General features: G+C 33.8%; 2 protein-coding genes across 4 annotated transcripts; both read left to right on the forward strand.

The window, feature by feature from the left end:
• The first annotated feature begins 292 nt into the window (after positions 1-292).
• Positions 293-7,008, forward strand: LOC112697818 (probable E3 ubiquitin-protein ligase RHG1A). The gene is made up of 6 exons (XM_025751157.3): positions 293-876; positions 1,654-3,481; positions 3,894-3,944; positions 6,143-6,241; positions 6,332-6,478; positions 6,566-7,008. The coding sequence occupies exons 2-6, from the start codon at positions 1,757-1,759 to the stop codon at positions 6,704-6,706; spliced, it is 2,163 nt and encodes a 720-aa protein (XP_025606942.1). The 5' UTR covers positions 293-876; positions 1,654-1,756; the 3' UTR covers positions 6,707-7,008.
• Positions 7,009-7,403: 395 nt separating this feature from the next.
• LOC112697819 (uncharacterized protein At5g43822-like) lies at positions 7,404-11,238 on the forward strand. Of its 3 annotated transcripts, none has more exons than XR_011873564.1 (6): positions 7,404-8,350; positions 8,726-8,844; positions 9,212-9,391; positions 9,793-9,852; positions 9,971-10,241; positions 10,498-11,238. XR_011873564.1 is itself a non-coding variant. In XM_025751158.3 (6 exons), the coding sequence occupies exons 1-6, from the start codon at positions 8,219-8,221 to the stop codon at positions 10,536-10,538; spliced, it is 597 nt and encodes a 198-aa protein (XP_025606943.1). In that variant the 5' UTR covers positions 7,404-8,218; the 3' UTR covers positions 10,539-11,238. The 3 variants fall into 3 exon arrangements, 2 of the variants coding, with proteins under 2 accessions (XP_025606943.1, XP_025606944.1); XM_025751158.3 differs by having other exon boundaries at positions 10,177-10,241; XM_025751159.3 differs by having other exon boundaries at positions 9,263-9,391; positions 10,177-10,241.
• The last annotated feature ends 1,714 nt before the right edge of the window (positions 11,239-12,952 follow it).

The following is a 12,952-nucleotide window of genomic DNA, read 5'->3' on the forward strand; positions in this document are numbered from 1 at the left end:
AATACAAAAAAAATCAGAAAAAAATATATGATAATCATATTGTAAATCATCCTCAAAAAATAAATAAATAAATAAATAAATAATATAATACTAAATTTCTTAATATATTAATAACACTAAATTAGCCAATAAATTATATCTCAAATGACATAGTCTCCTCATACTTAAAAAAGAGATTGCGAGTTCGAGTCTCCTATCTTTGATAAAAAAACACTAAATTAATAACAAAAGATATAATATTCCATGAGAAAAAGAGAAACTAAATAAGTATGATATATTCATAGTCTATTACATGATTCCATTGTATTATTTATTAATTATTTAAATAGTAAATATCATTGAATGTCTTTGTTGGAAGGGGAAGCTGCTTCTCTCCTCCTTCAAGGCTATGACTTTTGCACACACAAACTCTTATTCACTCTCTCTCTTTCTCTCTCTCTCTTGTTGGGTTGTTTTTGTAAATTGAAGATTACTGTCTCTCTTTAATCTCCCCTCACATTTTTTCATTCATATCTAATTTTTATAAATCTTTTTTTTGTTTGATATAATTTCATTCCATTCTTCCTCTCACCACCACCAAGAGCAGAGCAAAAAAACACCATCTTTTTCTCCTCTTAACCCTTTCTTCATATCTTTCTCACTCTTCATCCATCTCTCTTTCTTTCTCTCTTTCTCTCCTCTATTCTTTTTTGTTATTTTTTTGTGCTGCCCAGGTGGGTGAAAGAGGAACAACAAATCTAAAAAAGCATCTACAGAGAAAAAAAAGAGGAAAAAAAAATCATCATGGGGTGCTTTCTTTGTTTTTGTTATTAACCATCCTTTGATTATTTTTTTGTTTATTTTGGTGATAGATCGGCTTTGTTTCATTTTCACCTCGTAAGTTTTCTGCACTTTCTTACCCTTCATTATTGTTTTGTTTGATCAGTCGGTGGTTTTGCTTGGATTGATGAAAAAGCTGTAAAGTTTGAATTTTTATGATTTTTTTAGAATATTATTTTTTTAATATTTGTTTGTTCGGATTTGATTGGGTTGTTCAACTTTGCAGAAACGATTCAACGTTGTTTGTGTAGCTATCTGTTATTTTCTTGCAAATCCTTTTGTTATTGTTGTTGCTGTTGTTGTGGGTTGTTTATGGATTTTGCTGGGTGTTGTAATTGTTCATAATCCACCGTGGTTTTTAATTGGTTTTTCAAAACCCCAATTCGTTGTTGTAGCTTGATCTTGTTTAAAAATTTTACCTTTTTTGTTGTTTCTTGTTCTTCATATGTTGGGTAAAAAGGAGTTGACTTTGCCTTTATTCTATGAGCTATTCTCTTCTTGATTTGCCCTCTATTGTGTTTGGTAAAATTTCTGTGATGATAGTGTCATTCGGCAATGCGCATTAGTGGTTATCTGTTGCAACATTCTTTAGTTGATAGAAGAGGATTGAGTAGTGTTTTGTTGGTGGTTGTGGTGTTTGCTAATGTTTCCATGTTCTTTGCTTCACCTTAAGCTTTAGGGGTTATGAAGCTGAATTCCGAGTTGCGGTTATCGATGTTTGCAGCATCCTTTGTGTGTGTTTATAGAGGATACTTCTTTGATTGTTTTTGTTCCATAATGTAGAATTGGTGTTTTTGCAATGCTTGATTATAACTTTCATGTTTTGTTTGACAGGACTTGTGAACTTGTTGCATGCACTTGGTTCTTCTTTATTGAGGAATTCATATTCATACATTTAAACTATATTGAGTTTGGGAAACTTAAATAGATTCCCTCAATGCAAGGACAGCGAGATACAATCGGTTCCTTGCCAGAAACCTTAGAATTTGATTGTGGATCAACATCGAGTGGTGCAACCACTGCCACAGTGAATCAGCAGATTTGCTGGAATAATATGCGGAATCCTGCAGATAACCGAATACCCGAGTACATACTTCCCCCAAGTGATGTAAACCCATCTTATGTGAGCCCTTTGAATCATGGTTGGCAGAATTTGAGTGGATGGAGTTTAGGTGAGCCAAGTTACAGTAATACTCAGAATGAGGTTAACATTAACAATGACCAGAGAAGGGAACTAGGATGGCCATCTTCTATAAGTTTTGGTGCTCCTGCTGGTTCAAGGCAAGAAGAACGACGTGTTGAACCGACTAATGCTGTCTCAATGGACAATACTAATACTACTATGTATGTGCACGGTGCCAATTCTCATATGATGCCTCCGCAGAATCTTAACTTGAATGCAGGAATGGGAGACAGTAGTAGTGCTAATAGCCATCATGTTGAACATGCTAACTTGCCAAAGTCTATTGGACCGGTAAATGAGCATGTTCCTCCCCCGCTTATTGGTTCTGGTCCTTTGATGCTTCCTTCGGCAAGTAACAGCCTTTTGTTTGAGGATACTGATGGTAGACCAGGTTGTTCTGTCGACACTCGGCGTGTATCTTGTAAAAGAAAGGCTGTTGAACGCAGTGTTGGACAATGTTCTGATGGTGGAAGTTCTAGCTACAGTCAGCCTACAGATGGCAGTGCTTGGAACACGCTGCCTACTCAGGATTATGTTGGCGGTAGCCTTGGCAGATCTGCTTCGGTGGATAGGGTGAGTGCAAGACTCGGACTAAGTATGGGGGATGGCCCCTCTGAAAGCATTCCTGATTCGAATGTTGCAGGAAACCCGGAAAGCTTCCATAGGAACTTCCGGTTAAGGGTAAATCCTTCAAGTCAACAAAGTTCCATTCCTGTTCCTCCTCCCGCTGCATTCTCAACGGGAAATGTGATTAGAACTTCTGGTATTTCTCCGTCCGTTCCAGTGTTGCCAAGATTTCATCCGGCTGATAATTCTCTAGATGCGAGACCAGTACCAACTGTAGATACTATGATTCCTCAAAGTCAGCCCCTTCTAGTTCATGTTCCTGCTTTACCAAGGAATATGCAATCATTTAGGTGGGGTGGCGCTTCTAGCTCAGCAAACAACCATTCATCAAACTCAGCTATACCTGCGGATAATAGGGACAATAACATACCTCATGAGGACGCAAGCTCGAGAAGTTTGCCTAGAAACCTCTTTGAACACCCGGTGTTTGCACCCGGAACCAATTTAAGAAATTTGGCTCGAAATCCAACAAATAGGGCTCCGAGTAGTGGAAATTTAAGTATTCCAGGAAATGTTGCCGCTGCTTCTTCGTCGCGATCTGGGTCACATTCAGCTATCAATCCATCATCTGCCTCTCCATGGGTTGCTCGTCCTAATCCTCAGCATTATCCACGAAGGTTATCTGAATATGTTCGCCGGTCATTGTTTCCTCCTCCCGGCTCCGAGGCTGGTGGAAGTTCAAGCAGTAATTATCCTTCCGCACGTGGTCCTGACTCGAGGGCACTGCCATCTGGGGCTCACCCGGGAACACCATCGTGGTTGGAGAGGCCAGGAGATCATGAGTATGGAATTCCCTATTCGATACGGTCGTTGGCTGTTGCTGGTGAAGGAAATAGTAGACTTGTGTCTGAGGTTCGTGTTCGTCTCTCCCTTATATTGCATTTCAATATTATCTTATTTGTTACTGATGTAGTGATGTGCAATATTTATTCCAAATGTGTGGGTGAGATTACTGTCTTTTATTTAAATTTTAAATATTACCTTAAATCTGATTTTCACCACAAAATGTAGCATTTCTTGGTTTTGGTCCTTTTAAAACACTTCTGCATCATTTTAATCCCTTTGTTTCAGAACAAGTTTAAATAGTCCTGTTTGCATCACTTTCAGACCCTTTGTTAGTAAAAGGAGGGACTAAGAAGTTGAAACTTTTTTGATGGACTGAAATCAGAATCAGAATGTTCTAATAATACTATTGAGAGCTGCAATATTTGTAGTTCCTTATGTAAACAATTTCTGTTAGTTGACATTCTTTTATTTTGTGCAGCTCCGAAATGTGTTAGGACTTATGCGTCGTGGTGGGAGCCTGCGATTTGAGGTTAGTCTTCTCATTCACTTATTAATCCGGACATGATGACATAAAAATGGTTTGATTTTCATTTGACTGTGATGCAAATTGTTTAATCCTGACATGGTGACTTAACAAGCTTTCAAATGATTTTGTTTTGTTTGAAATTCTGATTAAGATTTTACACTTCTCAGTTTTTCTGTTTAAAACTTTTAAACATGATGAACTGGTTGGTAATAAATCAGAATCTGTGGCTTTGATTGAGCCAGAAAAATGTGGAATTTGCGCACAATTTAATATTCTTTCATTACCTAAATTTGAGGTAATAATATATCATGTGTGTAAGATATATGAGAACATATTTCTGTGTGTTTGTGTGCAAGTTTATCAAATTTGAGAGTTCAGACAAACTTCTGAAACTTAAGTAAACTCGAATTATAAACTCAACTTGTAAACTTCGATACGACTTAACTTGAGAGTTTAATAATGTTGTGCGTAATGTGAAACCAGCATTTAAAGCTTTTCTCTATGCCACTAAAAAAATGCGGTGTGAGGGAATCTGTAGCCTGTAGAAATGTAGGCACGTTTCTTATTTTACTTTGTTATGTATATGACATTGTTTGTCGGTATTTTAAAATGTCTCAATTTCCAGAGGGAAAAGAGGTAAAATTTGATTTATATATGTGTGTGTATTCTTTTCGAGAATGTGTGTGTTAAAGATTAGAGGTATATAGGATTTTGAACAAGACTTTCAATATTTAGAATATACATTTGTTCCTTTGATAAATTGTACTAGACTTTCAATATTTAGAATATACATTTGTTCCTTTGATAAATTGTACTATGGTTACATATTTATATTTTCTTAAATCCAGTTTGATCCTTCTTGGCTTCCGTAGTTACTTTCGATTGCGATTAGGATCCCAGGACTTTAGGCATCTCATATTGCTCAGTTTGTCAGAGTTTTCTGCTATCAGGATCTTGTAAAGAAAGAATTTAAGTAGGAAATGAAAACAAATAATATGATTTTATTGTTTCCATGTATATACTTTCCCTTACTAAACTTCTGAAAGGACAAAAAACCAACCAGCCCTTCGGGTGTAACTAATGTTTAGGTTAATGTTGAAACTTGAAGCCTCAAAGAAGGCTGTGGAGTCTGCTGAGGAGTTAAGTGACTTTTTCCATATCCATAGCCTTTTGATTCCTTGCTTGTTGGTTACATGAGCATAAGGGGCCCAAATAAATTAAGAGACATGCTACACATACAAGTCTTTTTGACATACAAGTTTATACAAGTTAATCCTAATTCAATAAAATCCACTTTTATAATGCAAGGAAGAAGAGGAAGAGTTTTGAATTATATAAAACTTATCAATACACATACATAAAAAATTCTTAAACAATACAATATAAATGACTTGTATAGACTTGTATGTGTAAATGACTTGTATGTAGAGAATAATCCATAAATTTTCTATATTATGTATATGAAGTGTAGATTATGTGAGAAAACAGAAAACCTGTAGAAGTTTCTATAAGAAGAGTAGAACATATGGATAGTAGGGCAACATGTAGAGGAACAGGGGAGACCAATGAAGACTATATAGTATAAGAGAGAACCACCAAAAAATATGTTGATTTAGATGACTTGCTTCTAGACATAGTATATGATAGGACAAATTGGAAACCGGTTGTTCCATTTGGCTGATCATGGTTTGTGCGAGAAGTGTTTTTGTTGTAATAGTAATAATAATATGTACTTCTATATTAAAATGGTATGTAATGAATTTGTGTGCCACGTCTATTGTGTGATTTTTGGGGGCACGATTTCGCGTTTTGGAATTAATCATAGAGTTGAAGAAAAGACACTGGAACTGATCCGGAGTCCACCTGTTTTGAGTGTCTTCTTGACTATCTATAGCTGCCCATAGGCGCAAGATGTAATGGGGGTTTGGGGTTTTTTAAGTTTTGGGAGCATTATTATTGCTGCTGTTGCCGAATAACCGAGTTTACTCTCTATGTACCATGTACTATCAGTAAAAGCTGTTTGCTGACGTGTAATCACGCTGCGACATAGGCAAAAGGGGTTAACTTCCACACCACTATAAAAACAAAACCAGTTTTGGCTAGAACTTATATACATTGGCAATGTGTAACTATTGAACTCACAACCCTTAACAGCATAGTTTTGTTCATGTGGTAAACTTGTTTTTGCATTGTTTTCGTAGGACGTTATGATCCTCGACCAATCAGTGTTTTCTGGAATCGCTGATATTCATGATCGACACAGGGACATGCGACTTGATGTTGATAACATGTCATATGAGGTATGAACTGAAGTTCTCATTGTGTTATGCTTGTTAGGTCGATGCTTCATTTTAGAGTGTTTCGCATGACAATACTTTTGAGTGTAACAGGAATTATTGGCTCTGGAAGAGCGCATTGGAAATGTGAGCACCGGATTGAACGAGGAAACCATATTGAAACTCTTGAAACAGAAGAAGCATTCGGTCGAAACTGGATCTCAGCCAGAGTCGGAAGCAGAACCATGCTGTGTTTGTCAGGTAAACTCGATCGACCAACCTTAATACTCGCTCCACCTGGATTCACGTGTACTTACCTTAGCGCCTAAACTTTGCGATTATGTGCAGGAGGAGTACAAGGATGGAGAGGATATCGGCACGCTGGATTGCGGCCACGATTTCCATACAGAATGTGTCAAACAGTGGCTAAAGCACAAGAATCTGTGTCCGATTTGTAAGACAACAGGGTTGGCAACAAAAACAACATAAATTTCTCTCTGGCAAGTGGTTCTATCTTGTTAGGAAGATTGAAGAAAATTGGCACAATTAGGCAGAAAATTCTGGTTAATTGAAGCTGAATTCTCTTAGTTTCTTTTGGTGCATGCCAAAAATTGACCTTTCTTTTTATTAAGCCTTAGCTGAATTTTATTATTAGCATTTTTGTCTCTTTTTTCACCCCTTAATTTATCTAAGCCAATGATCTCTTGATTAAGGGTGACAGATGAGATTATTGGTGTGGATGGAGGAGTATTTTATTGAACTATTAGTTGATAAAGCTTGTTTTACCTTTATTATTATTATTTTTTTTTACATTTCTTATATTCTCTAATTTGATATTGAGTTTTGTTGTGTTTGATGTATGGTTTAAATTATACTAGAACGAAAAAATGATAATGTAATTATATGGTAAACCTTTGATGTTGATTTGGGGAGGTTAGTCATTCATACGTTTTTAATTTTTATAAAGAAAAAAAAAGGCTTTTGGGTGTTATAACTTATAAGTTAAATTTCAAGAGATAACTGTATATTTTTGCAAATGAAGAGGTAGTGTAATTTATACTTTAAATTTAAGTTATGTCCATAAGGGTGAAGAGAAAGGTGGATAAAAATTTCAATAATCTTTTTAGCATTCTATACATTTTTACCAAAGATAGTAGACTCGAATCCACAATCTCTTAATTGAGTATGGGGAGACTATGTCATTTGAGTTATAACTCATTGGCTTTTAGCATTCTATACTTGTTTGTTGCTAACTTACACAAATTATATGCTGAGTACCCAAGAAAAGTGGACTCCTATTTCAGCAAAATGACCAAGGGCTAAAGGGAGAACTTATTAAATTATTTTAAATAATAGATAAAAAGGATATGATGTTAACTAATGTTTGTTTTAATAAAAAGAACATTTTAAAATCAATACAAAATAATTTTATAGAGTTTTGAATTATAAAAAAAAAATTATTTAAGAAATTGAATCATGAATTTAAAAAAATTGATATCGTGATAGTAATATTTCATGACTAAATAATTACCTGATTTTTAACCAACTATTATAGTTCGTACTAATATATATCAAATATATATGTTGTAAGGTTAAATTAGCAAAAATAATTAATTCTTACATTGATTACGTGATAATTATTTAAAAAAATATATAATTAGAGACTCATTGCCACCTTAAATGTTGTCTAAGTCCTAAATTAATAAATTATATAATAACCACCTTAAAACCCTTCTTTTTAAGCATTCTATTTCTCTGAATTTGAGAGACTCATTGCCATCAATTCAAACGCGACAGCAACGGACGACGGTGACTCCTCTCCGGTGACGGAAGAACTTCCCTGTTGCCTTTATCTTCTTGGTTTGTATGACTCCGATTCCAGTGAGTTGAGCGAGTGCCTTGTATGTGTTTGACAAAATGCCTGACTCGTAAAACATTCATTTGAGGTTCTTGGATGCTGTATTACCGGTTGTTTCAAATTCAACATATTGTTGAATCACAATGGAAGGTGTGATGAAGAAGTTTCAGGGGAAGTTCCTTAAAGTTAGGGAACAACTAAATCGATGGGATGAGCTTCAGTCTTGCTTGATTTCACAATTTAGGAGTGCTTCCAGTATTATTGATAGGTTGCAGGTAATTAGTTTGATTACTAATTTTAACTTTTGGCTGCATTTAATAGCTCGCACATGTCACGAATACAGAGAATGAGGAACACAAGAATATGATTGGAGTTGATGACTTATATCCAAGACAATATCTATGTCCTTGGATAAAGCTTGCCCAATTTCGTGTTCACCGAATAACTGGGGATATTGGGGACAATGACTGAGACGCAACTTCTCGATCTTGTCTCTATCTAATATCTCTGTATTTTCTATCTTGATATGCTTACCAGTTACCGAACACTATTGTACAGTTTGTAAATAATTTTTTATTGTATATATTGCTTTGATGATGTTGCATTTCTGTATTACTTGGGTTTGAAGTAATTGGTTTGATTATGCACAGGTGCTTCAGAATCCTAGCAGTTATGGTTGTCTAAGTTGTAACTGCAATGTAAGAGATGCTCTCTTGGCAAATCAGATGAAATCTTTGGATAACATTTTGGTTTCCATGAGGAGTACTTTGTAAGTTCACATTTCTTTGTAGAATAATGTGCTACCTGTCATAACATTGGATTTCATGTACATTGTTTATATGCATTTGTTATGACAATTTCAATGGCGTTAATTGATCTATGTAGCTAATCTCATCTAGTGGGACAAAAGTTTTGTTGTTGTTCAACATTTTTAATAGTTTGGTCTTCAACTGCAAAATTTATCCTTATAATGCTATCTACAGTCAAATATAAGTAGCATGGTAACTTGTGGCATAGTTTTTCTGCAGTTGTCTGTTGTCTACCCTGAATTTATCCTTCTCCAAGTGTTCTTAATGAAAATATTGAGTTTTAGATAGCAATGACTTATTTGAAATTACTTTGATATGAACTTTCAGAGAAGAGTTTCGTAATATTGTTTTGTTTCTTGAGAAAACACATCATGACAGTAGACAACTGGTGAAAGGTAGTTCTACTCGCTCAAACATGAAGCATCTGCAGCAGCAAGTTGGTGTTAAACCTACTCTTATGGATTGCTTAGATGGTTTGTTGTTTCTACATGACGTCCATCACTCCGAGTAAGGAATAATTTCTGGGACTTTCGCCTTATTTTGTGCTTTGAGACCATCCATGTGTTAATAACCTAATATGACTAATACATGCTTAGTTTTTAAAAGATAAATAATTATAGGATAGAAGAACTTAGAGGACTAAGAGAATTTCAATTCTAACTTGGCATGACTTGAATTATGTTTCCTTTATATTTTGTTTACTTTCAAGAACCAGACAACACAAATAGGTAACATAGATCTATAAAAGGTTGCAGCATCTTAAGGATGTGTTTTTATTAAAATGTGGATGATTCTTTTGTAGGAAGTGTCAAGCTTATCAATAATCTGTCTTCCTTTGCTGGCTGAAACTAATGGCAAACTCTCAAAAAGACTGTTGATTGATATTTCTTCTTTCCCTTTTGAAACAGGTATTTGTTGAAGTCTTCAATAATCTCAACACTATCAGCAAATGCTTTAAAAAAGCCCAGGTATAAATCTGCCAATGCTAGTGTCCAACTTTTTGAAGTTATAATAGTTTCTTTTCATGTGCTGATGATGCAGCAGAATAGTTAATAGAAGTAACAATTGTTTAAGCTATTGTTGTAGTTACGCAATTGAAGTCTGGTTTTGGCAAGTTGAAGTGAATTGAGTTGTGTGCACACTGTTCCTTCTCTTTTATTTACTATATTCATGATTGTTTCTTTTCAGCTTTTTAATGCTATTTGGTCCAATTCCTTTAACTTTATTACTTATCCAACTTGTCTTATTGTGTGCTTGTGTTTTGTGTTTGTTTTGCATTAACTGCATTGCAGTTCCGGTGATCTTGTTGCCATACAACAACTCTTGGTTGATCAACCTAATCTCCTTATTGAGGAAGGTATGAAAGAATTATCTTGAGGTAGACCTGAGGTTTTGATTAAGGCGAATACTCGCATGCAGTTATGTTAACGTAAAATTGATAGTTGAAAACCGTTAATGATTTGATATATTTGATTAAATTGTCATCTCATGATTCTCAATTATCAACTTTACATAGAGATAACTGCACGTGAGTTTTCATATTTGATCAATAATAATGATCAACTCATTGGTAATAGTAATTTGGTTTTTTACTAACTTATATTTTGGTGCAGTTCAACGTGTATTTGATATCATATTTGCTGAAGAACTATGATGATGATACTGATTTTGTGCCTTGAGCTTTTGTACTTAAATGGAAGCTGTTGATTCTACAAGCATGACGAGAACAACATATGAGTTAAAGAGAGGAAAAACAATCTAAAACCAGAAAATTGGTAAAGTAAAAAAATAGGATTCAATTATGATTTGCGTCATGTGCGACAATGCGAGTTTCGAAAACTTTTCTCATTTTACTAATTTTAGAAAAAATTGACTCTTAAGGGGGTGGCATTTGACTCGCTATTATAATTTATGGGTAGTACTGAATTCAATTTCAATTAAACTGCATCGAATTAATTGAACAACAAAAATCAAGAGTATTATATGGGCAATATGGTGAAGAGAACACGCTATCAAGCAGAAAAGCAGCCTCGGGAGTTGCACATTTTTGGTCACTACAATAAATTGGCTTTGCTGGTAGTTTGGTTGGATAAGACGGTGAAGATTACTATGACGTCTTTGACTTTTTGCTTTTTGTTTTTTTCTTTTTCCATTTGTCCTCTACTATCCCGTTTTTCCGTCAATTTTCTTTTTTATTCGGTACATTATTTTCTTTTTTTTCAAGTAATTAAAAGGTTGTGTTATTTGTATTACTTTATATTTATTTTTATGAATGTTTTTTATTATTCGATACAAAATTGAATATATCATAAAAATAAATGTAATAGATGTGCATTATGTTTAAATTTGGTTCACTCTCAGAGTCTCCGTACATTCACTGTATTAGATATGAAAAGAATTCCCCACCCCAAAAAAAAAAAAAAGATATGCCTGACGAGTGTTAATGTTGTAAGTGTGAGGAGTTAGTAGTCCCACATCAAAGAAAGTAAGGAAGAAGAAGGAGTTTATAAGATGAGAGACCTATTAACTTACTCCTTTAAAGTTTTGAGTTGAATGTGGTGTCTTCTCATCTTATGTTTTCTCACTTAATTTTTCTTTGAAATTTTTTCAGTGGTCGACCATTAATCCAACAAGTACTAGTAAACTAGTAAGATATATTTTATAAATATATTTAAAAAAAGAGAAATTGTTCATTTTATGGATGTCTAGGTAATGTTATGTATAAAAAGAATCATACATTTTTTTGTAACTACTCACAATCATTGAGACCTATCTTCAACTTGGCATGCAAATAAATTTTCATAATTTTTATCCAATAATGTTTATATAATAGGAACAAACCAAGCGATCTCACATGGTTATAATAAAACAGAAAAAAAAAAGGTAGAAAATACCGACGAATAAAAATGAAACACGAGAAGATATAAGAAACTCTAATAATTGAACTTAGTATAAATTAAAATGAGGATGTAGAGTGACTAGAAAGAGAAAATCCATTCTCATAATTTGAATAAGGGATAACAATTAAAATTGGTCCTTTGTTTCTATTTGATGATAATTTTGATTTTTCAATTTCAATTTAATATTGATTAAGTCACGTTAGTTCTTTCATGAGTAGTCTAGTTAGCACTGTTAACCAAAAATTATTGTAGAATGTTAGTAATGTAACATGTCAAATCAATTAATTTAGTCTTTGACGAACCAAATCTAATATCCTTTGTGTGACATTCTTCTTGCAGATGTTTCTTTTTTAAATTAAACTGGATCTTAACAAAAAATAGATAATATTTCTTTGTGCAAACTTAGACAAATTAAATTATGATTATATTTTTTTAAATAAAATTCTATATCGAAGCAAAATTTTTATTTAAGTTTATACAAGTTATTGTAACAATTTTTTAAATTTCTTTCTCCTTCTCTTCCTCCTCGTTTTTTTTTTCTTTTTCTTCTCTTCTTTTTTTCCTCCTTCTTCTTCTCTTCCTCTTTCTTCTTCTTCTTCTTCTTCTTCTGAATTTGCACATGCAAGTTTTTTTTTCTTTAGATTATCAATCCAATTCAATTCAATTCAAAACACTTGCGTCCACTCAATTCAAAACAATTCAATTCAATTCATAATGAATCGAACATGTTATTAAGGTGCAATAATTATATAGTACTAAATGAACGGAACATTATCTATTATATAAAATCAAATTCAAAACACATGTGTCTACAATTTAGAGATTATCAATTCAATTCAATTCAAAACACATGTATCATTCAATTCAATTTAACAATTGCATTCTATTCAATTCGATTGAAAAAATAATCCATTAGCAAAATGTTGGTATTGTGGGTGATGACGATAACGAAAGAAGAGAAGAAGAATAAGAGGATGAGGAGAAGAAGAATCTGCGTGGAAGAAGGAGGAGGAGGAGGAGGAAGAGGACGTATACGTGTATTTGAAAAAAAAAGAAGCGCGGAGAGGAGAAGAAGAAAAAGCGCGTGTAATGACGCTCTTTTAATAAAAATGATTTTTATTGGTGTTAGAGCTGCTTGAATAAACTTTAATGAAAAAATACTTAAATT

The sequence above is a fragment of the Arachis hypogaea genome, chromosome 16 (assembly GCF_003086295.3).
Source record: "Arachis hypogaea cultivar Tifrunner chromosome 16, arahy.Tifrunner.gnm2.J5K5, whole genome shotgun sequence".
NCBI lineage: Eukaryota > Viridiplantae > Streptophyta > Magnoliopsida > Fabales > Fabaceae > Arachis > Arachis hypogaea.